Here is a 25,242-nt window from a genome sequence, read left to right as displayed (position 1 = left end):
CTGTTGGTTCCAGACTTGGTGCATTGGCACGGCTTGCTGTACGGTTGCAGAGAAAACCGTCTATGAATTGAGTGGCTGGAGTCTGACAATTTCTAAGGCCTTCATCTGACACCGCCTGGTATAGAGGTCCTGAATTGCAGGGAGCTTGGCCTCAGTGATGTACTGGGCCATACGCACTACCCTCTGTAGTTTTTGCAATCGGATGACAAGCAGTTGCCATATACCAAGCAGTGATGCAAGCCTGTCAAGATGCTCTCAATGGTGCAGCTGTATAACTTTTTGAGGATCTGAAGACCCCTGCCAAATATTTTCAGCCTCCTGGAGAAGAGGGGTTGTTGTGCCCTCTTAACAACTTCATTGGTGTGTGGACCATGATAGATCCTTAGTGATGTGGACACCGAGGAACTTGAAGCTCTCGACCCGCTCCACCACAGCCCCGAGGTGAATGGGGACGTGCTCGGCCCTCAGTTTCCTGTAGTCCACGATCATCTCCTTTGTCTTGTTGAGGGAGAGGTTGTTGTCCTGGCATCACACTGCCAGGTCTATTCATCACCGGTGGTCAGGTGGACACCATTGTGTCGTCGGTAAACTTAATGATGTTGTTGGAGTCGTGCGCAGCCTCTCAGTCATGGGTAAACAGGGATTACAGGAGGTGACTAAGCACGCACCCCTGAGGGGCCCCCGTGTTGAGGGTCAGCGTGACAGATGCGTTGGTCTACCCTCACGATCTGGGGGAGCCCATCAGAAAGTACAGGATCCAGTTGCAGAGGGAGGTGTTCAGTCCCAGGGAACTTACCTTAGCTTTAGTCAATGAACAGCATTCTCACATAGGTGTTTCTCTTGTCCAGGTGGGAAAGGGCAATTTGGAGTGAAATAGAGATTGCGTCATCTGTTGGGGTAGTATGATTGGAGTATAATTGGAGTGGGTCCTTGGTGTCTGGGATGATGATGTTGAGACCAGCCTTTCAAAGCATTTCATGGCTACAGATGTGAGTGCCAAGGTGGCGATAGTCATTTAGACAGGTTACCTTGGCGTTCTTGGGCACAGGGACTATGGTAGTCTGCTTGAAACATGTTGGTATTACTGACTGGGTCAGGGAGAGGTTGAAAATGTCAGTGAAGACACTTGCCAGCTGGTCAGCTCATGCTCAGAGTACGCATCCTGGTAATCCATCTGGCCCTGTGTGAATGTTAATGTGTTTAAAAATCGTACTCCCGTCGGCTACGGAGAGCGTGATCACACAGTTGTCCGGAACAGCTGGTACTCTCATGCATGGTTCATTGTTTCTTGCCTAGAAGGGAGCATAGAAGGCATTTAGCTCCTCTGGTAGACTTGCGTCTCTGGGCAGCTTGCGGCTGGATTTCCCTTTATAATCCGTGATAGTTTGCAAGCCCTGCCACATCCAACGAGCGTCAGAGCCGGTGTAGTATGATTCGATCCTAGTTCTGTATTGATGCTTTGCCTGTTTGATGGTTCATGGAGGACATAACATGATCTCTTATAAGCGTCCAGATTAGTGTCCCGCTCCTTGAAAGCGGCAGCTCTCCCCTTTAGCGCAGTTCGGATGTTGCCTGTAGTCCATGGCTTCTGGTTGGGATATGTACATACGGTCACCGTGGGGATGACATCGTCGATGCACTTATTAATGAAGTCGATGACTGATGTGGTAAACTACTCAATGTTATCGGATTAATCCCAGAACATATTCCAGTCTGCGCTAGCGAAACAGTCCTGTAGCTGAGCATCAGATTCATCGGACCACTTCTGTATTGAGCGCGTTACTGGTACTTCCCGTTTGAGTTTTTGCTTGTAAGCAGGAATGAGGAGGATAGCATTATGGTCAGATTTGTCAAATGGAGGGCGAGAGAGAGCTTTATATGTGTTTCTATCCGTGGAGTAAAGGCAATCTAGAGGTTTTTTTCGCCTCAGCTGACATGCTGGTAGAAATTAGGTATGATGGATTTAAAACTTTTTGGGTAAATAATATCGTCTACAGTTTATCATGAGACTCAGAACCTTAAAACGTCCTCCAAAGAGAGACACACCTCTCCCCTTGAGTTCACCCAACGATGCCATTCTGTCCTCCAGACGAAAAGAAAAATCTGCTAGATGCATATTATTCATGTCCTTGTTCAGTCACCACTCCGAGAAACATAGGATATTAAGGTTCTTCAGGTCACGTTGATATGATAATCTCGAACGGCGCATATCCAGTTTATTCTCCAGTGATTGTACATTAACCAATAGAACGGAGGGTGGAGGCGGTTTATGTACTCGTCGACTTAGTTTCGTCAGGGTGCCCGCACGTCAGACTCTCTTACGCCACCTTTTTAGAGTCTCGATGACTGTGGCCTGGTCCGGGGTGAGCAGTAAGTCCTACGCCTCCAACTCTTTGAAGTAGTAATCTTCATCCAAATCGTGGTTAGTGACTGGTGTTCTGATGTCCAGAAGCAATTTCCGGTCATAGGAAACAATGGCGGAAACATTATGTACAAAAAAACAGTTCAGATCAACGCAAAAGTAGATTTGGACAGGAGCCTGTAAAACGGCTGCTATCCATTGTAGCGCCATTCTGAGAAAGTAGAGAAGTGAGGGATAGAGGACTGAGATAGGGAGAGAGAGCACTGAAAAGAGAGTACCAGGGGTAAAGGACTGGGATAGGGAGAGAACATTGGGGGTAGAGGACTGGAGAAAAATCACCAGGGGTAGGGGGTAGGGGAGAGGGGGGAGGGGTTCCTACCCTGGTATTCCTCTGGGTGCTGCTCAAAGTCCAGGCAAAAGGTGAGGAACTTCATCAGCATCCTTTTCTCCACCACTGTCAGCTGCTTGCTGCCAAAAACATCAGCCCTGGAGCAGGGCACCTGCAGACAGCCAGGGAGGGAGAGAAAGAGAGGGAGAGAGAAAGTAATTGTGAGGGAAGCGTAAAAAATAAAAAAGGCGGGTGTGAGAGTGTGTGGGGTCAAACATGGGACAGCTATCTTGAGCCGAGTGATTGAAGTACTCAAATTAAAAACCGATGGTCATAACCACCACTCAGTAAATCAAACGTAAACACATTGAAGATAATGTAAAAATGTTGTTCAGCAGAGATTAAAAAGCTGTTTGTGCCACAGCATTAATCTGACATTAATCGGAAAGTCACTTAAATCTGACAGATCTTACATCACAGTTCTGCATCTGTGTGTGTGTGTGTGTGTGTGTGTTCTCTACCTGTTCCACCTTCCCGTTACGGTAGGTAAGGATGCGGGTGACGTTTTTAAACTCTGCGTATCGGCTGACGTTGGACTTGATGAGGAGGTCCACCAGTGAGCCACGAGAGAACATAAGCTGGGGACGGTCACAATTGAACAAATAAGCAACAGAATGCATTTAGCTGCATAATTTAAAATGGTCTAGCCTTAAATTCAATTAAACATTAGGTTACAGGGACAAATACACTTACACAGAACAATGTGTTCATTTGGAGCATGTCAAATGTTTTAACACCTCAATATACTGTACCAACCTTAGACACAAGGTCAATGTTGAACCTCCGTCCCTCCTTAACAATCTTGGTATAGGTGATCTTTTTCTTGGGCTCTGGTTGCCTCTCAGCTGGAGAGGGGCTGGCCTGCTGCGTCTCCCCCTGAGTCTCCTCTGCCTGGCTAGGCACCTCTCTCTCCTGCCCCTCCGGTTGGGTCTGCTCTGCCCCAGCATCAGGTCCAGAGGCTGGAGACGCCTCATCACCGGCCACCACTGGCTCTTCCTCCTCCACAGAACTGCTCTCGAGCAGACACCTCTCTACCTCCCCCTCTGAGTCTGGTGTTTGAGGGACGGACCAGGCTGCAGCCGCAGCCTCATTCACCTCCTCCTCCTCAGGTTCCTCACTGCCAACAACACAAAGCAGGTTAGTAGGACATTAAACAGGTTTCTAGGTGTCGAAACAAAATGATAAATGGCCATTGGCAGTGCCGTGTAAGCTAATTCCTGTAGTTTTCTGTAGTGCTTTATTCTAAATGAAGCCCTCATCAAGGAGACTGTTTGAAAATGAGAATAATGGAGAGGTGGGGCAGAGGTTTGTCCCCTGTGTGTGGGTGTGGACCGGTTGTCTTCAGTGGTACCTGGCGTAGCAGAATACTTCCAGGTTGGAGATGGATGTGTCCATAGAGCTGAGCGCCAGGGCCTCCTCTCCCTCCTCCAGCTTCTCCTTCCAGTCCTCCCGTATAGCCTCCTCACTCTGGCTAGCCTGCTGACACAGGAGACAGGCCACAGCTACAGAAAATGTGTGGCATCCAAATGGGCACACAATATATTGCACGCGCACGGCCTGTAGGGCCAACGTGAAGCCATTACCCAGGCCTCTCGCAAGAACCCTCAGGACGATCACAGTTAACACATTATCTTCTTTAAAAAAAGGTCAGAGCAGGCGGACCATTTTATATTCACACCTCCAGTTAGTCACATTGGTTGAATCAGTTAATGTGATGCTTTGTGATGATGTGCTACATTTCAAAAGATAATAGCAAACACAGCTAAACTCACTTTGTACTCCTCGATCCAGGACAGCAGTCCATTGAATGTGAAACTGGCCCAGTTTCCAGCATAGTAGTTTCTCCTGTAGGATGGAGCATACATTGCAAGCAAGAATTGAAGTCATGTCTTGGTTCATGCCTTATACACAATCATGCACCAGTAACTTTAAAATGAACCAATTTGACAAAATATTCACCCCAGAATGTACTTTTTAAAAAATAGGCTATTTTGGAATATGTATCTAAAATAATCACACAGAATGAACACCTAACCAGAGCACCATCTCACCCCAGTGCAATCCAACATACCATTACCCACCCACCTCACCCCCCTCAGACTCACCTGTCAACGTGCAAGACCCTCTGTCCAACACGGGAGCATGCCGCTGCAATAACAGACTCAGACAGGCCTGAAAAGGAACAGAGACAGGAGACACATTGTCAAGCCCAAGACGAAGCCATTCAACCCATTATTTCCACGTGGCTTTTGTCTGAATGGAATAGTTTAAATTTAATTTAAGATATATATTTTTTTCAACCTGAACCTATTTGCAAGCAATTCACTGCATTGGCGGTGCCTGCTGAATCGGGAAGTGATGAGTATTTCTTTTAGTGTATTGCTTATTCTATTGTCAAATGGGAAAGAAATGTCTAGAATGAGACTCTTAGGGCATTTGGAGTGCTAGTGGTGTTGGCAGTTGAACAAGGTTCATGAACAATAGGCATCAAATAAAATGAAGAGTTCCATTTGAATAGCACTACATTTTCCACGGCACAAATGGCTCCTGCCCCGAAGGGAAAGAAAGCGCTATCCTCTGTCATGAAGAGCACATCAAGAAGAAAAAAAAATCCACCTGGTATTCATTTAGCCGAGAGAAAGATCCTAATTCATTCCGGAGGTTTCCGTTTCCTGGAGAAGACAAAAAGGTAAAAAGGGCCAGGGCAGAGGAGTCACACCACAGAGATAGGGGTTAGGGTAAGCGAGATTGAGAGGCAGTGCCACAGATAGAGCCCAGAAAACAACTCCATTAAGCCACCAAGGCATCCTGGTCTCTCCATCGCTCTTCTTTCTCATCTGGCCTTGCACTGTCCCATCTCGCACACACAATGGGAAAGTGATTTATTCTCATGTACATGCCGCCACTTCCAAACCTCTCCCTGTGTCATTTAACAGAGAGCATCTCTCAGTCACAACGGAAAGCCAGAGGCTTATGCAGTTTCACCTTGGCACTGTACGCTCTCATTCCACATATGCTACTCTGTCCATTTGTGTCCTCACCATTTCGACATTAGGCATATAGGCTGCCAAAGATGAACACAGCTGCAAGCATCACCGAGGATTATGCAAGAACATGAAGTATAGGTAGCCAGTGTCCAATCGTATCAATGTTGGGACAGCACAAAGAAAGATTTAAGTGGACACTTAAGTATAAAATACACTCTCTCAATGAACTACACCGTGTAAAAAAAAAACGACATAGTTGTATCTCTAACCCCCAGGCCATTCTTGAGATGTTTTTAAAAACTGTAAATAACCTCCGATGCCATCTTTTAATGCCATTTATCGGGTCCGGTATTGATTTTTCCACATCATGTTTGCTAAAGACAAACATTACCTGCCATAAAGCACTGATGCCACACAGACAGGCCTCACGATAAATAATAGATAGGGGGCCGGCAGGACTTTGATGACCGAGCAAAGCCAAAATGCTTTCAGCAGGAATTGTATGTAATCATAAATCACTCTTCATTTCAGAGAACATTCCAAAATGGATTCTCTCTCCACCTTGAAAGTCATTTGACGTGTTATTTATAGTCGGGCTGAGAGCGCTTGGGAAGGCAAAAAGAAACTAGCAAGCCCTCAGCAGACAGAGCAGGATGGGAAGGCACTTCAGTCAACACCACCCCGTCACATCCTCTTCTCTTGTCACTCGTATACACACACACACATGCACGCACACCGTTAAAATGGGATTAAAAATGAAATCCTAATTCTATTCAGTCTTAACTGTGAAGTCTTTATAGTTCATAGACTTTCTTACCCTGTGCGGTAGGCCCATCTTGTTTTAACATCTAGCTTACAATACAAGAAGATGATGACCCAGTGACTTGAATCGCCATTGTGTTTTGTGTTTGGGACGTTCCGTGTAATTTCTGCAAACTATGACACTCGCCATCTCAGATTGCTCTGAAAATAAGATAAGCATTCCGGGAAACATTATTTTGCTGAAATATCATTTGATCTCTGACAAATTAAGCTAATTGATTGCATCCCAAATTGGCCATTTTAAATGTATAGGATTCATATAATATTCAATAATTATAGCACCCAACATCTGATTTGGACCAAACTTTTTTCTAACAATGAGTAAGACATTAGGAATCCAAGGAAGTGGTCAGAAGCTACCCACGGATCCCCCCCACACACCATGCCAATCCCACCCCAACGACCAGTATATAGTTTCAGTTTTCTATGTCTGACAAGTAGTATGGTGCTGCGGCTCGGAAGTATTGTTTCTTCATCCTATGGAATGTATTCTCAGTGAATTTGTTATAGTCCCCCCCCCCCCTGTTCAGATAAACCCAACAGCTTCTGTCTCATTTATGTCCCATCCTATCATCCTGATATAACCAGGTTCTGACCACTAGATGGTGCTGTTCCTGCTATTAGGTGATTATTTTCTTAAGAACCCCCCAATTTGCCTGGTGGAACTGAGCTACAGTGGCAGTACAAGTGCAATGCTGAAAGGGAGGCACCGTGAGACCCAACACGTTGCTGGCAGCAGTGCGATAAGGGACACAGGGAGAAAAATCACAGCACTTATTACAGAAATGATTGCAGTTGATATGCAGCCATTGTGAATTGTAGAGGATGCCGGTTTCAATACCCTAATGGCATATCTGGAACCAGAAGAAAAAACGTGATGGCCCTGATGGAGAAATTGTACAATGATTGCTCTGCAAGTACAAAGTACGAGCGCTCAAACACCACACGTGACGTTAACAGCAGATTGTAGACGTCTATGAACACACTGTGGTACATCACTGCAACGAGCCATCACATTGATGAGAAGTGGGACATGAAGTCCCATGTACTGACAACTGAAAACATAAAGGGAGAGGAACACAACAGAGAACCTAAAACTGCATTAATACCATCGTTGTTGAGTGGGTGGGGAAACAAGCAATAAAGTGAGCGCTGTCTGGTAAGTACCCAGGACTGCTGTAGATTGAACTACACTGACCCCTAGCGGTTGTATGCAGCACCATATCTGAATTGTGAATTCGCGTCTTGTTTTTTTTTGTCACACCCCTAGTTTCAAATGCTAACTTTTTAGCATTTGTGGCACAAATCCAATGCAATCCAATGCTAGATGCTCTGGTGGAGGCATAACTGCCGAAACACATTAGCCTACCAGGCCGAAAATAAAAAGGTGAAATCTTTTTGTAATTTGATTTCCATTTTGTGACACAAATGCTAAAAAGTTAGCATTAGAAACAGCGCCCAACAAAACCAAAGCATGGATTGCTGTCATAACTCAAACTGGAAACAAATGTTATTTTGTATTTTGGGTGAACTATCCCTTTAACATTGATAATTCTTCAAACTTTTACCATCTAGTGGTCGGAACCTGTTACTATCAGGATGTAATGTGTATGAACGGGAAAAAAAGTCACAAAATTCATTACATAGGATAAACAATCATTTGAGCCGCAGCTCCATACTACTTGTCAAGACATAGAGAACTGACACTACATACTCGTTGTTGGGGTGGAATTGTGGTAGGGGGTCCATGGTCAAAAGACAACCCTTTCTTTGGATTCCTCATGTCATACTCATAGTTAGAAAAAAAGTTTGGTACAAATCAGATGTTAGGTACTATAATTATTACATTTATGAATTCTATTTAAAAAAAACGCTATTTGGGTGCATTCAATTAGCTTAATTTTTCAGAGATCACATTTTTTCAAACAAAATAATGCTGCAGGAATGCTATACTTATCGGTTTCTAACAACAAACGATTTCAGAACAATCTGAGATTGTGGGTGTCAAAAATCGACTTGTGCGTTATTTTACCAGACAATTTGTTGTCGTTTTAAACCTGACGACAAAGCAAGAAGTCTAAGTGCAAGTCAGAGATGTGTCAACTAGCAAGAGCTGGAGATTGTTGGCTCAGTTCCATAATCACATGTCCTGCTAATGGAGGCCCTTCATGGCAGTGACTGGAGGTCCTACCAAGATGGATAGTTACATTAACACAACAGCAGGGAACGGCTCAGCAAGATGCCGGCTCCGTTTGCTTTATTGCCTCTCTATTAAGACTCTGCACAAGACCAGTTCCACTATGAGAACGGGAATAATTGTGAATCTCTGTCACTGCTGTCCCGGGAACACAATCGATTTGCCATGATACCATTCCACTTAGGCTAGCTTGTAGAACATCCTTGTAGGTTTTACCTGTGCTGACTTGCTACCTCCCATCCAGCTCACTTGGCTGTTGTCGAACATTTCAAAATAAAGGTCCCGTGTGGCTCAGTTGGTAGAGAATGGCGCTTGCAACGCCAGGCTTGTGGGTTCGATTCCCACGGAGGACCAGTGCAACAACAAAAAAAGTCAGAAAACGTATGCACTCACTACTGTGGATACACTCACTAGTCTGGATATGGGCGTATGTTAAGCAAATAAAATGTCAAACGTAGGCTATTTAAGGGATATTAATCTAACGACTGGACAAAAGATCTGCAATGGCCCAGGGGTGCTATGCTGATGAAAATTATTTCAAGGTCAAATTGTTTAAATTACAAAAACAAATTGACAAAATATTTGTAAAGCAGAGAATTAGGCCTACAATTGGCTAGACCCCCTTTAAGAGACTTTCATACATCAAACTCGCAGATGTCCAAAAGAGAACTAGCCACGTAGACCAGAGGTCCCCTGTGTCACCCCCTGGTGAGCGTCAGAGGTGTGTGAACAGGGGACTGACGGGGTGCAACCAACAGGAACACCCTGCCTCACACAGGTGAAGGGCCAGCAGATGGAAAACAGGTGTCATTAGGGGGCCACTATATTCATAAACAACTGTTCCTTGTCCACGGCCACCTATTGCACACAGACCCAACACAAAGACAGAGGCTGGGGAACCTGGGGGAAAAAATGCTTGTCTGACCAACCTTGACACAGAACACTGCCTGCACAGAAATAGACTGGGTCATCAGTGCAGTGTTGTCACCCACAGTATGGGGACCAGCTGGCTTGAAGTTTTGCACCAGCAAAACCAGAAGTGGGCCAGAGATATTCAATTTGCACACCATCAATCATAGTGCTGAATTATAGCAATAGGCATCTGAGCTGTCATTTTTAATATTTATTTTCCTCCTCCATTGCATAGCGAATCCCAGCACTGGTGAGCTCCTACAGTGGATCCCCTGCTGGCATCAGTTCTGTGCCTTGAACCAGGTCTGTGCATGGACTGATTTCTGAACATAATGAATTAGAGCACCTGTATCCTTTCCTGTGCTATTACTGGGGCTAGATTCTTATTGGTAAGCCCAGGTCATCATTCTGAATGAAGACAAACCATTGCATTGTCTTGCCAGAACATTGAATGAAACCAGTGCTGGGGATTCATCAAAGAGTAGGCCAAGTGGCCTATAGTGAATTACAGTGGAGGCTGCTGAGGGGAGGACGGCACATAATAATGGCTGGAATGGAGTGGTATCAAGTCAACCACATGGAAACCATGTATTTGATGTGTTTGACTCCATTCCAGCCATTATTATGAGCCTTCCTCCACTCAGCAGTCTCCACTGGATGTAGCCTAAGATCAACCCAGTGACGTGAACGTTCATATCATTACTAACACCGTTTGGGAGTAATTGATTACATGTAATCGTGACATGTAATCTGATTACAAAAAAACTAACTAATTAGTTACGTAACCAGCAAAACATATTGTAATTGGATTACAGATACCTTTGAAAAACTAGATGATTACTTTTCGGATTACTTTTAATTTTAGAAAGGATGTTTGAGAAAAATACACTATGACACCTTTCTGTTTACTCAATTACATGAAATTCAGCATTAAAAAGAAGCTGCAAGTATGTTCCACCTGAGTGAGTCTGTCCACAAGCCAGAGACCATGATGACACAACAAATGCGTTTGTTAGATCATTTTTGTCTTCTTTTAATGTCATCTGCACACCAAGCTGTTTGCTCCTAACAGAACTCCGCTAGGTGAAGTGAAAGTCTGTGCCTTGCATACTCCCTTAAAAGACCGGTGCTTGGAAAACAAGAAAAAAGCGGCAATAGTGTCCCTCTTGAGATGCCGTAGCCAGTATACATTTCTTCAAAATAGTACAAATTAATCTTAGATAACCATGACGTGTGGGGTAGTATTTCTCAAGTGAAACAATTTGCATGAAAATGAGTTTCAATGAGTCTCTCATTGAATGACAACAAACACTTAATTGAAGAATCCATACTGTTGACCAAGGGGTAAAGACTTCAGCTACCAAACTTTGGCTTGCCTCAAGACACTTTTTTGTGTGTGCATTAACAGAGGAAAAAACATAATATATGATGGGAAGCATGCAGACGTCTTAAAGAGAAAATAATCAAAAAGTAACAAAGTAATCAGATTACGTTACCGAGTTTGGTCAATCAAAAAGTTACATTACTGATTACAATTTTGGACAGATAACTGGTAACTGTAGGCCTAACGGATTACATTTAGAAAGTAAAATACCCAACCCTGAAACAGTCATGGGTGTGTTAAGGATTTGAGAAATACGCATTTAGACGTTTTAGTTACAAAATAATTATGTAGAATTACAATTAGCTAGGTGCAGAATGTGTAAGATAGCATCACATTAGACTCATCTTTGTCTGAACATTTGATCAAGCAATTTCTATTCTGAAGAACCTGATAATGACATCTTACATTTCATATCCTGTATTGTCTAGTTAGCATTTATAAACAGGTAGATAGGAAAATATACTGTATGTGGTGGTTGGACACAAACAGTTCTACATTTCATTGGCTAAACATAGATTTAGCGTTCGCTACCCAACAGTAGCCCAGGCTAGTCACAATGACAGTGCATGCTTCTCTCAACTGAGAGCAAGCAGTAAGTTAAGTTAGAGAGATGCCTTTACTAATGCTAGCTGTTTGGCTCTATATTTTACCTTTTGTACCATGTGCAAACGTTGGTTGTTGGGGTTAAAGTTAGTTAACTAGCTCTTCACATCAAACATGGACAAGATAGCAAGAATTCAGATAGCTGATAGCTAACATTCACACAGACGTTGCCATCAAGGAAGCTGATGACGTTGTCAAAGTTAGCTACTATAGCTATCGATGTTGAAATGGTGAGCTTATAACACACACACATATTTTTTACGCGTTCAGAAAATGACACGAATTGCTAAGGCTATAGCTAGCTAGCCGTTTTATATTCAAATGGTACAGGTATACATGTTAGATATTCCGTGCTCCTAATTAGCAAGGTAACTCCCTAGCTAGCTGCTAACGTCAACAACAAGCGGCTAGCGTTAGCAACAAACGCTATCAGCCGTTTCAGTTTTGGATGAAACCTTTAGACAATATTCTTGCACCCTCCCCAATTTCAAGGGGACAGTTATCAAGAAACAGGTTGAAAGTACACACACTGGCAAACCAACAATAGTTTATTACCTGTCCCGAGTATGATAACATCAAATTCGGATGGTAGGTTGTCAGCCGCCATGGTGAGCACTGTATCATGTGACAGAATAGCTGTGACATCACATGTACGTGCGCGTGTGTACACACACACAATGATTAAATCAAAAAGTATCCCATGTATTTTCTCTTAAATAATAAACATGAGTAATATCATATTAGTAAAGATGTAACTATAAGTAAACTAAAATAGAAACACCGTACCTTCAACATCCAATATTCCATAATATAGTAGGCAATGGGAGATTAAGGTGATAACATAAATAACAACAAGATACACTGCATCAGCATTGATGAACACCTCCAGTGGTCCTAAAACTTTCCATCAATCCCTAATATCTCAGGCATTCATATAGGGTAAGAGGTATCTTAGTTTTGGTCCATGTTTCCCAGGGGACCCTAATTGGTGTGGAACATGTACAACATATAAAAGCACCCCAGACCCACCTGGCCAGATTAGAGTTTGAGGGAGTTCGATTAAGCTGAGTTGTGGTGCAGCGATCTATGGACCAGCCCGTGACATGAACGGGCAAAAGCGATAAGGGAAGAGCGCCCTTCTCAAATCGAACAGTAATCTATACCACTCGGTCATGTTGTCAACAATCGTTCAGAAACATACAACATATTTTTTCCATAAAATATACAGTATGTTGAAATTCTCTAACTAGTTTTCATTGGGAAGGCAGATTACATATTTTTTTATCAAAAGCAATACATTTTGCATCTGAAAACACAGAATCCTATTACTCCACATGCTTAATTATGTGACTTTGTTGTGAGCCGACTTCGCCATCGGCCACGAAAGTGGCCGCTGGTTCACGCCCGGGAGGCAGCCTGGTTCCAAAGCGAATGCAATCACTTCCCCCCCCCCGGTGCAAACTCCTCCCACCGGGGCAACCCGGGCCAGATAATCGCATCCCCTACCATTGTCCCTGAAGGTGGTCTGTGTGTTTTGTGCTGTGTTGTTACTGTGCAAGTCTACTTCTGAGCCAGGGTAACCATTTTGTGACTATGCTGTTTTGAAGAAATGTTTTTGGTGTGGTTGGAGTTTTCTGATAAGGTAGGCTATTTGTATCAGTGCTGATTGACACTGGTCGACACAATCCAAATGTTTATTGCTTTGCAGGTTAGGGCTATGACACTGCAATAAGGTCATTTTGTTTTTCAGTTGTTTTCATGTGTTTGGAGACACCTTTTTGTAGTCTAAGCAGTCTTAAGGTGATTGTCTTTTGAATGAAGTTGTAATTCTATTCACTGTTTATTTTTAAATGCAGTGGATAGCTGTTTTCTCTTTTTTCTTTCATCCTGAAATGATTTGTCACTGCTTTTGTTCAGTTGTAAATCAACCAGGAAAGCCTGTGAAAGCATGGTCTGTGAAAGCATGGTCACACTTTAGTCGCAAGTCTATTTTATTGTCGGAGTTATAAGAACCTGTTTGTGTATCTTTTTTAGTGCTATCCTGTTTTTTAACAAGCAAACCTGAACAATACTTGTTTTGTTCAGGTATATATATACGATTTGCCCAACTAGAGTTATCCTAAACAAAATGATCAAACTGAGACAGGCTTCTGAGGGATTTGCAATATGCATGAGAATAAAAAGGCAACATTCTGAAATGGTCAGAATATGATTATACATATGATCATCTTTGTGCACTGGTGGTTGCTGCATAACCTTCTTCTCCTTCTTCTTCTTCTTATTATTATTCTTCTTCTTCTTCTCCTTCTTTTCCTTCTTCTTCTTCTTCTCCTTCTTCTTCTTCTTCTTCTTCTTCTTTTCCTTCTTCTTCTTCTTCTTTTCCTTCTTCTTCTCCTTCTTCTTCTCCTTCTTCACCTTCTTCTCCTTCTTTTCCTTCTTCTTCTTCTTCTTCTTCTTCTTCTCTTTCATTTCCTTCTTCTTCTCCTTCTTCTTCTCCTTCTTTTTCTTCTTCTTCTTCTCCTTCTTTTCCTTCTTCTTCTCCTTCTTTTTCTTCTTCTTCTTCTTCTTCTTCTTCTTCTTCTTCTTCTTCTTCTTCTCCTTCTTCTTCTTCTTCATGCAAAGAAACGTTAAAGGTGCATGCCGCCACCTACTGTGCTGGAGTATGTGGTCAATCACGGTTCACATTACATTCGGATAAAAAGAAAACTAACACAAACATCTCAATCCATCTCCCTAATTATTTACTACTAAGTTAAATTTTTAAAAAGCCATACTTACTTCCATCAAACACTCCCCCATTCCAAAAATCCCTTTCAAACCTCCCCAACCCCGTCCAACCTCAATTAACCCATACACATCAATCTTTCCCTCTCTTCACATACTTACAACAATACAACAACACATGCTCCACCGTTTCATCAAGCATACACTCCGGACACAAGCCATTCACAGGACGGCCAACCAAATATAATGACAAACTCAGTAAAGAGTAACCTAGGCTCAACCGGGCATACTTCTCCTGGTCGACAACTGTAGATGGTATACCCCACTAGCCACATTTGCCAAGAGCTGGCATCACTACTGTCAATTGCAGAACATGGCAATGACCCGATTCTGCGTATAGGAACTGTTTCAGCCAACAGACAAATACTGGACTGAACTCAGGTAAAGTATATATTTGTAAAGATTTTCATCATTATCTTTCTTTCCTTTTTCCATCTCAGCCAGAATGAGGTAAGCTTCACAAACGTCCGGTGCTTGACTGCTGCTTAGCCTGCAATCCTGTTAATGTATGCTGTAAACTTCAGTGGGTTGGGCTGATTGCTTGTTGAGTGATGTGCTGATTGTAAAGGTAATGATGGATTGAGTGTTGTTTCGAAAACGAACATGCATTTAAAAGAGTTATTATGAGGGTTGTAATTTCCCTTTAAATGCCGTTTAAATGAATGTACACTGTGTCTATTTCCTGGTTCAATACATTGAAAGAACAAGAGGTCAAACTAACCTGATGATATAAGCTGCACCTGGCATACAGTTAGCCAGGAGCTGTAGACAGTAGTACACATTACCCACGGCACAGGCGTCAATTCAAGGTCTATTCCACGTTAATTCAATGTAATTTAATTGAAATTACATGGAACAAACATTGATTCAACCAGTGCGTGCCCAGTGGGTAGTTTGACCATTTGGATTCATTATCATCGGTTGCCTTTTGTGGTTTTAAGTGGTTTCTAAAAGCCCTGCAGTTAAAAAAGATCCAGACTTGAGGGTACTGCTAAAAACATTGTTTAATTCTACACAAGTGGAGGTCATCTCCATGTTCATTATTTCATTCAAGTGAGTCATGGTTTTAAATGAGTGACGTTTTTAATTACATTGATAGGACACTTGTTTTGTCATAAAAGCATGATCATGCATTCCAGACCCAGACAATATACTTGTCTCAAGTACTGTTCAACATTATGGGCAGCAGCTATTTGTTTGTGCTAACCAGGCATTGTGCTGTAGAAACTTCACTAACTTTTGTTCCCATCCCGTATAAGGTTTTGGGCAGTAACCTACTATGTCACCAAGCAGAGAGGGGTCCTCGAGAATGTTGAGACTTGCTCATTAGGTAGTGTTTGCAGCTATCCCTGTTGTTTGCTGGGCCAAGCTATGCAGACAGGTGTTTATTGGTTTAGAGGAATCATCAATTGATCATCACCGGTCTCCTTTTCAAAAATCTCATATAACTTAAAACAGCCCTGACAGATGGCTGAAAACAAGCATTCCCCCCCCCCCCCCCCCCCCCCCTCTTTTCCCTATTAAATTTGAACCACAATGTTGAAGCTTTTAACAGGAGTGTTTGTCTCAAGTTTTGTGATGCAGAGGTGTCTTGGTGTCACTTGCTTACTCTCACGGGATATGCTTCTTTTTTTAATCCAAGTAAAATTAAAAGAAAAAACCTGTGTGGTTTGAAATGGTTGGAACAGTTTCATCCTGTGCCATTTAGGGGTATGTTCAGAGGCGGTTTTCCTGGCTGTCTTACAAAAGACCATCAATGCAGCAAGCACTGCCTTGCTTTCTGAGAAAATCAAGAACTCTTTATCTTCCAAGTGCCCACACCTTTCCCTGTTCACTTCTATGTGTTCCGCTTCCTTTGATTGTTGCTTCAGAGAACCGTTAGAGATGCGGCTAACTCTTTATCATGGCTCATGCATTTTAAAGAGTGTCTGATTGGCTCTGTTTCATTCTATCAGTGGATTATTTGGAGGGGGGGGGGTATGAAGGTTTCTTAGGCCATTCGTCCTCCTGTTCCTTCTACTTGAAGGGATACGATATGGAGAACCATGAAGTTAACCAGAGCAGTGCAACTTGACAGGTGTTGAGGGTGCTGTGAATAGTGGTATAGTCAATGAAAGAGACTTGGATTTCAAGTTCTCTCAGAACTGGACAGACAACCAAGTGGAATCATATGATTAAGGGCTGTGGTTATATGTAAATCCTGAAAATGCAACCAGTATTCGAAGGGCTTATTCAAAGATTTGGCTTGAATTCTATCAGCTCTAATAAAGCTGAACTTTTTGTTCTTCTTTCTTTTCAACTTGGGGAAAATATGTGGGGAACAACTTACAATTAGTACATCAAATGAACACATAGAAAAATATAAATAAATGTAATTACAATGTGATTACAAATATAGCAAGATGACTTTCAAGATGCCAAAATGGTTGTGACAAGTATTCAGGCTCAGTGATTCAGCTTTATAGACCAAACCACATCCCAAGGCAGAGAAAAGAGTGACAGTCTTACTTCAGGGATCAGTCACCCTTCATTTGGCAGCAAGCATAGCGGAAGTGTCATTATATCATCAATGTGGGCCTTCTTGAAAAAATTAAGCATGGCACCCACACTCAAGTAACAAGCTTGTCCTTTTAAGTAGAATTAAGGAGCGATATTTTATTTAAATTAAGAGTCCATCAGCTTTTTGGCACATGTCACAGCCCAAATGGATTACTTGACTCCTGTAACATTCAATCCAGCAAGAGACAAGAAAGTGTAATGAATTTGAAACGCTGTAATGGGCATGAGTATCTATCACAAGTGACAGTAAAATTAGGAAAACATTCAATTACAATCACCAGTAATATATTGTTGTTATTGATTTGTGTGATGCTTGCATTAATAAAAACATTTCATTATTCTGAAGGGAGATGGTGTTCTGTATCTGGCCCCACTGCAATATTTCACATTACAATAACTCTAAGGAAGGATGCAAAATTGAGATGAGGCAGTCATTCTCTCTCTCTCTCTCTCTCTCTCTCTCTCTCTCCTTTTCTCCGTCTCCTGTCTTTCACACAACCGCTTTGTCTGCAGTCTGCATGGTGCATAGACTATAATGGCAAGCATACAGGAATGGATGTATTCTTCCTACAGCAACCAAGTACAATTGTCATCCACTAAAGGAACTTTATAGGGATTTATGATTCGTCCACATTCATTACAGTGTATTCTAAGTGTAGTTACAGTACAGTTAGCAGTATTAATTATTGTCATTTTTGTCACGTCAAATAATGCATAACAAAATATGTCTGAATGCAAAATGATTCTGAGAAAGAATGTCAGTGACAAATGATTTTGATCAATAATTGCAGAGCAACATGAAGGTTATGGGATTAAGATGGTGCCACTTTTTAAGCACAAAATATCCAAACAAATTGTTATTGATATCCTAATGTCAACCCTCTTTTTTGTCGTTGTCACAAAAAAATGTAAACTATATATTTTATATCATACAAATTCCCCAAATTGTCAAATGTTTAGGATTAAATGTGTTGGCAGAACGACAATTGATACGAGAAGAGATTTTCTCACAATTGATATCACCAGGCTGTTAAGTGTTAGAACAACTCAAAATCTGAAAAACTGTGAAATAAGTGCTCTTTAACCAGTTTGAGAGCCTGCCCTTAAAAGAGGAGATTACTCTGTACAATGTTCCAATGCAGCAGTCCATCACTGTGTGCTGAGAGGGTGGGAGGGCATCATTATATACATTTACTCTATGAGGAATGAGTTGTCACTTTGCATAGAGGGGGAGACATTAAGCCGCTGCTCGGGGAGTGGTTTGAGGCTGGAGCTGGTAGCTTTGCTAGCTGGCTGGCTATGCTAATCAGGCAATCATTAAGATTAAATAGAAGATGAAGGAGCAAGGTGCAATTGAAACCCAGGTAAAATATGTTTCTAATTTCCAGATTGCTACCTAGCTTTTTAATTTAACCAGGTACTTGCAAAAAAAAATGCATGGCATTTAAGCACTCATTACAATATTAATCTTCCCTACTAGAATGGAAGAGCCCAAAGGTTAAGTATTATTCCTGTATTAATTTCTCAGACTCTTTTTTTAACCAACATGAAGATTTTCATTTGAAATACTGCCATCTGCCTGAGAATAGGTCCAGGTGTGCCAGTGCCTTAGTTATTTGTAACGTGTTCCGTATTAGTGAGGTCAAACTAAAAAAAATTATGTATTCAGTAGCCTAACATGAAACCAACAAGTCTGTATGGTCCCTGGTGATGACTATTGAGGTGAGGTGTAGTGAAATACAATGTGTGGCATAAGACAACTGCTCTTAGAGTGAGACACCTAGTAGGTAGCCAAATGTTGGCTCTGACTGTCCGCAAAAAATATCAAGTTAACTTTGACTCTTTTGGCTTTTGGTAGAAGAGATTTAAACAACCCTTATTCTTTTAGCAAGAAAATATGTTTTATACCACATGGAGCCTGTTTTGGGTTAAAAAAAAACAAAAAAACAAAAAACAAATCAAATGTTGGTTGGTCAGTCTGGCTCTATATAATTACTTTTTTTTTTTTTTTTTTACAACAATCTGAACAATAGTTTTGACCAGGGTCATACCACTCACTGTAAACGAATATGTTTTTACCTTATACAATGTAACCCCGTGGTTACATTGTGGCAGTTGTGTGGTTAATCTGTGTAGTTAATTTGGCCCTGGCAGGACTGCAGTGAGGGCATCTGGCCTCTGGAGAGGCGCCTGTGTTACTGTATCCAAATGAATCCACCGAAACCAAACTGGGACTCAATAGGCAAAGGCACATACATGGTTTAAAGTGACAGCATATTTTGGGTATTTTTGGTATTTAGTATTTTGGTATTTTTATTAGGACCCCCCATTAGCTGTTGCAAAAGCAGCAGCTACTCTTCCTGGGGTCCACACAAAACTTGAAACATAATACAGAATGACATAATACAGAACATCATTATAAAAGAACAGCTCAGAGACAGAACTACATACATTTTTTTTAAAGGCACACGTAGCCTACATATCAATGCATAGACACAGACGATCTAGGTCAAATAGGGGAGAGGCGTTGTGCCACGAGGTGATGCTTTATCTGTTTTTCGAAACCAGGTTTGATGTTTATTTGAGCAATATGAGATGGAAGGGAGTTCCATGCAATAAGGGCTCTATATATAATACTGTTCGCGTTCTTGAATTTGTTCTGGATTTGGGGACTGTGATAATGCACTACTGGTGATAAAGTTAACACCGCCCAGGTGAAAGGGCTGTCAGACAGCTGGTCAATAACAGTTTATTGATACGTGGGCAAGTTGTTTGAAAGCAAATAAATGACCAAAGATGTCCTCGATTGTATCACATTGATTAAAAACATGAACATAAACATGTAAATGTATCAACCTGTTCATTTCTCTGCTTTGGAGTTTATGTATTTTGAGTTTTGTACCACAGATTTGTTACCTTTTTTAACTTTTTTTGCAAATCAAGAATTATCCACACATTGTTTTGTTTTTTTCTCCCCCTGATGTTTTTTGTTGAACAGATCAGCAGGCGCACATACACACGTATGTCCTCTTATCCTTGATCGAGGAAGCAAGCGTCCATGGGAATTGTGTGCCCATCAATGTCAATGATAATAACGCCAATGGAACTACTAACTAACTCTGCAGTAACCAGAATAGGTCTTCAGCCAGAGCCACGTGTAAATATATGTCTCTGTGTTCAACCAGTAGGCAATCCCAAACATGCTACGTCCCACATTCCATCAAGGTTCAGGCCTCGTGGTGTTGGCCTTGGAGTGGGTATTACTGTAGAAGGGCTAGCCTACAATAACAATAGCATTTACTTGTATTACGACAATCGTAATTACTATGACTATAAGGTTAATCCTAATATTAATCCTAATTATCATATTGTATTATTTACAATAGATCTACATGTAGGACATTATTATAGTACAATAACAATGTCATTCGTGACTATAACGTTTGCCTATCAAACTTCACATATTTTAGGGTGTGTATCAATAAGAGTATAACACTTGAATTCAGGTCTTAATTGTATAGAATGAACCCCAAAAGTCAGTAAGAAGTTATTATCGAGTAACGGGGTGGCTGTCAACAGAAACCAGACCCTCCAACTAGGAGACCTGCCAATCATGCTCAAAGGGCCAATAGGATGCTCGCGCGTAAGCTGGTTTGCTTCTCGTTGGTGGTTGGAGCTGCCACTCGAGTTCTCAGTGGGCTGGCTAATTGAAACAGTGAATCAGATGGTTCTCATTCTAGCCACCGCACTTGTGAGATAGGTAGTTAGTTGCCCATTGCCGACTATCCGACGGGAGCGAGAGTGCATGTGAAACAGCGAGAGAAAAGATTGAGCGAGAAGTAGAAACAAAACGTAAAAGGTGAGACAGAGAGTGAGGAAAATAAGAAACTTAAGAAACTATGGCCGTGTCAGCAACTCCGCCGGTGCTTTCCCCAACATCTAATCCGGGGTCTGGCAGTTTATTCCGCTCCGATCCGCTGTATACAAGCCCAGCCGAGTCCCCGAGACTGACAAGCAGCTTGATCAACTCTTTCATCAGCAGCGGAGGAGGCGGTGGAGGAGGAAATGGAAACGGCACAAGCGGTAATAACGAGTGCAAAATGGTTGAGGTGCACGGGGTCAAGGTAGCCTCGTTCAACGTGGACGGTCAAGAACTCATCTGCCTGCCGCAGGTCTTCGACCTCTTCCTGAAACATCTGGTCGGGGGTCTGCACACCGTCTACACCAAGCTGAAGCGGCTGGATATATGCCCCGTCGTGTGCACGGTTGAGCAGGTTCGGATTCTGCGGGGGCTTGGGGCTATTCAGCCCGGGGTGAATCGCTGCAAACTCATCACCCGCAAGGACTTCGAGGCGCTCTACAACGACTGCACCAATGCCAGGTTAGTTGCGTGTGTTTCGGTCACTTCATTTCTCAATTACCCGTTTCACTCCGAAACCCCGAAAGCAGAGCATAAACATTTGAATGCTACCTGCGCTGAAATAAATAAATAAATAATACCTTCATTAGAAAAATGATAGTTAGGATGCTATATTATTACTAAGCATCAAAGTATTGTGCAAAGTTAGTTCAGTCATTGACAACTTCTGTACCACTTCACTCTCTCTCTCAAAGACACACACACACACACACACACACACACACACACACACACACACACACACACACACACACACACACACACACACACACACACACACACACACACACACACACACACACACACACACACACACACACACACACACACACACACACATACACACACTGACCTATCTATCTATATAAGTATAGGCTACAATTGTTCCTTATCCGTTTTATAGACAGAGAAGTATGAGCAAAGTAGTTTAGTTGTTCATAACTTCTACCTCCCCCACACACACACCTACCAGCCATCCACCTAAAAGCAACCACGTTTAACCCCCCTGGCAGCAGCTCATTGATTAATAATTTATGCAAAAGCACTAGATCATGTATTTTCCACATTATTTTGCAAAGAGGAAAATAACTTTTCATTCCATAGCACCTCATCTAATTCTGTAGAACTCAACATGATTGTTCAGAACAAGAATAATTGTCAAAGTGTTTAGCCTACATTAGGAATATGTCCCTTTCACTGTCCCATAAAGAATATTCTGTTGTCAAACTGGTGTAGCCCACTTTTGTCACCTTCAGTGTGCTGCAACATACTTTCCCTATCAAGCTTCATGGCAACATGAAACCTACTGCATGATCGTCCGTTTAGAATATTTATTTGGGACTTTCAGTGAGAAGAGTTCTCACTCTTAATGTTTGCCAAAGAAAAGTCTCACTATTCTTGATAACCGTAAGGACGGGAGTATGCAATTCCAGTGTCTTTCAAGAGCTGTAGAGGAAATGTTTTTGTCGTATCTGAAATCCAGCTCCTTCAGTTAAAATCCTAAAATCTAAGTGACTGGGAGTTTATATGAGTACTTTACATATCATTGCCATGAACAGCCAAACATTTGTGTCCGCTTCTCCGTTGCGAAATGACTGTAAATTAAACGGACATTTGTGTCTCTCCATTAGGCCCACTGCCAGTGAGAAAATAGAAATACAAGTAAGGGTGATGAGAGAAGTTTAATATGTGGATTTCACCTAATGGGGCTGGCTACACTTGTCATTTGGTCGCTTTATAATCATTCATGCATGAATATTGACTTACAGCATGGTGACGCACGGTTTTTATATTTTATTTCTGTCACTGAATAATAAATACATATTTCTGTGTCAGTTAAAGCGGGACAAACCACGCAAAAAAAATAATGTATTTTTCTTTTGAGGCATCTCTCCTCTCCCTTTCCCCTCCAATTGATCTTCAACCCGCGCACGGTGCTGGCTGCGGCTGCAGATGTTGCTTGTGTGTTTAATAAATCAATGGGACAGATCTGAATGAATCACCTCGGATAGATTCTCTGCTTGGTTTGATGTCTAGATGTTATTCTTAGCTTGTTATCATGACAGATGCATTAGTGTTCGCATACAATGTCATTGGAGGAAAATAACAAAAAAAGGGACCAGTGCCCTCTTTCCCTAAGACCTTTAGCATTCCCGAACCTCAGGGTTTTTTTTTGCTTCATTGTCTAGTTGAACATAATTGCAACTTTTTTTCTCTCCAGCACAGCTCCCCCGGCTACAGCGACAATAGGGCATGTTGATTATGCACGACAAAAGAGGAGGCTGACAATTCAATACAAAGACAGGATTTTCACATGTGAAAATAAACATGACAAAAAGTTATCTTGATAAGAAGCTGGACCCTCCTATGCGCGTCAGGGTTGCTGTAAGAGAAGGCACAACTGATGATTGGAATTAAGTAACGATAGAATAATAATAATATAGACTATTAATAATAAAGCAAAAAACTAATACATTTGTAGAAAAGTTTTCATATTGTGTGTCCCGCTGTCACAACACACACTGAAGTTATTCACTCGGAAAATATCAGCAAAAATACCTTATAATAAGTATTATTTTCCAACCATATGATTTCATTTCCTCTTAATTAATTATTCAGTCTAAATTTACTTTTTTGGCTTGTTTTCTATTTCACAATATGTCAACAAATCGTTATATAGCATCTTGACCATGACAGTGAAATCAAATATGCTTCAATTTCTGACGCATTTCCGCGTCATGTGTCAATCGTATGAGACTTGTCAGTTAAGCCAAGTCTGACATATTTTGATGGGAGCGGTATTGATTACAGATAAAGTCGACAATTGTCCAGTAGGAGGAAGCCTATAGGGCAGGCTATTGACTTCTATTTTTTTTGTGCAGTGAATTATAAGACATTCCAAGGTTTTCAAAGGCAGTCTCTCACGTTGACTGCATCCAAGTTAACTAAAATCAGTATTTGCAAGAGGCTATTTGTCTACTTTATTTGACATACTTTAAAAAGTTAAATGTATGATTTTAAAACGTTGGTCTTACTGATATAGGCCTACTTTTCAATGAAACATCCAGTTGTCAGGAAATGAGTTTAATATTATAGTATGGAGCGCATGGAGAGGATAAAACAATGTGTAAAATATGTCCTAAACACAGAGCTAGGCTACACACACACACACACACACACACACACACACACACACACACACACACACACACACACACACACACACACACACACACACACACACACACACACACACACACACACACACTTTCAATTGGAGATCATCTCTGTCGGGGTTATGTTTGGTGAGGAATATTGATGATATTTTGCAGAGCGATCACTGAGAGATGGGGAGAGGCAGAGGGATGGTGGGAGAGGGGGAGGCGGGAAGATGTTAGTATTTCCAGATGGTCAGTTTGGGCAAGATTCGGTAATTAACCTTTTAGCCACCCCCTCCCCATACAATCCTCTGGATCTATTATTAGGTTCGACTTTTGAGCTAAATCAATCTGTCGCACTCACATCTACCCAGGAGAGAGAGAGAGAGATAGTGGAAGGCAGAGAGATATATTTAAATATTAGCCTATTCAGTTGCATTCTTTTTTTTACATTTTGGATTACAAGTTAACTGGTCAATAATACACTGCAGTGTGGAAGTTTATAGTGTTGGCTATGTAGCCCTACCGCTCACTTCACAAAGATTGCAGCCGCTGACTGGTAATGAAATTGCCTCAGCAATAGGCTGCAAGAGAATTGAATTTGCGCCCCGGCCTTGGTGCTTTACAGCTAACCCGCCTGCGCGCTCACCGGAACGCTGTTTTTATAGTCAGATTTAAACATCATCCACCGTCCCACCACCAGATGGGTTGTAACTAATGTGTGCAAACAGGCCTATCCCGCCTCCTTTTATTTTGTCGAAGTGAGGAGAAAGAGAGGGAAGGAAAACGTGCGCATATCCTTGTATTACCCGGCCCGTGGACGCAGGAAGCCTGTGAACGGGAATAGGGGATAGACTCATCGGGAGATACCAGGATAGTCATCAAAACTTCTCGACAGAACCTTTAGCACTGACACGGGCAATTTGAAAACGGGAAAAATGTTCAAATCAGCAAAGGCAGCACTTAGAGGGCTCCTTTTATGATATCTCAGCTGCAATTGATCTCCGGGTTTTCATTGCGTTCATTATTTATTAAAAATAATTTGCAAGCTAAACATAACGCTAAACTAGTTTGCACTTGGGGAATGCACTTAGGAAATTGAATGGAAATTACATTAGAGATGAACATCTGCGCTGTTTTTCCACTCTCTGTTTACGGGCGAGCGTT

At 41.9% G+C, this 25,242-nt stretch overlaps 2 protein-coding genes across 7 annotated transcripts in view; one reads left to right on the top strand and one right to left on the bottom strand.

Moving 5' to 3' along the window:
• LOC139418685 (CHM Rab escort protein) overlaps positions 1-12,297 on the bottom strand; it is a 34,128-nt gene extending 21,831 nt beyond the window's left edge. The window contains exons 1-7 of one of the 2 annotated variants that reach the window (XM_071168329.1): positions 12,211-12,297; positions 4,856-4,922; positions 4,523-4,595; positions 4,102-4,229; positions 3,507-3,867; positions 3,212-3,328; positions 2,742-2,862 (exon numbers count right to left, since the gene is read on the bottom strand). In XM_071168329.1, coding sequence (XP_071024430.1) covers positions 2,742-2,862; positions 3,212-3,328; positions 3,507-3,867; positions 4,102-4,229; positions 4,523-4,595; positions 4,856-4,922; positions 12,211-12,262 — 919 coding nt within the window. In that variant the 5' untranslated portion in view covers positions 12,263-12,297. The remainder of the gene's footprint in view (positions 1-2,741; positions 2,863-3,211; positions 3,329-3,506; positions 3,868-4,101; positions 4,230-4,522; positions 4,596-4,855; positions 4,923-12,210) is intronic. The other variant, XM_071168330.1, reaches the window with a different exon arrangement.
• An 8,446-nt stretch (positions 12,298-20,743) lies between these two features.
• Positions 20,744-25,242, top strand: part of LOC139418684 (dachshund homolog 2-like) — a 132,914-nt gene continuing 128,415 nt past the window's right edge. For 2 of the 5 annotated variants that reach the window (XM_071168325.1, XM_071168328.1), the window contains exon 1: positions 20,780-21,379. In XM_071168325.1, the coding sequence (XP_071024426.1) occupies positions 20,898-21,379 (482 nt within the window). In that variant the 5' untranslated portion in view covers positions 20,780-20,897. Of the gene's footprint in view, positions 21,380-25,242 lie in introns of all 5 variants that reach the window. The other 3 variants (XM_071168326.1, XM_071168327.1, XM_071168324.1) reach the window with 3 other exon arrangements.

The sequence above is a fragment of the Oncorhynchus clarkii genome, chromosome 10 (genome assembly GCF_045791955.1).
Source record: "Oncorhynchus clarkii lewisi isolate Uvic-CL-2024 chromosome 10, UVic_Ocla_1.0, whole genome shotgun sequence".
NCBI classification, from domain to species: domain Eukaryota; kingdom Metazoa; phylum Chordata; class Actinopteri; order Salmoniformes; family Salmonidae; genus Oncorhynchus; species Oncorhynchus clarkii.
Note: the sequence above shows the minus strand (reverse complement) of the source record. Positions and strands in the feature narration are given on the sequence as shown.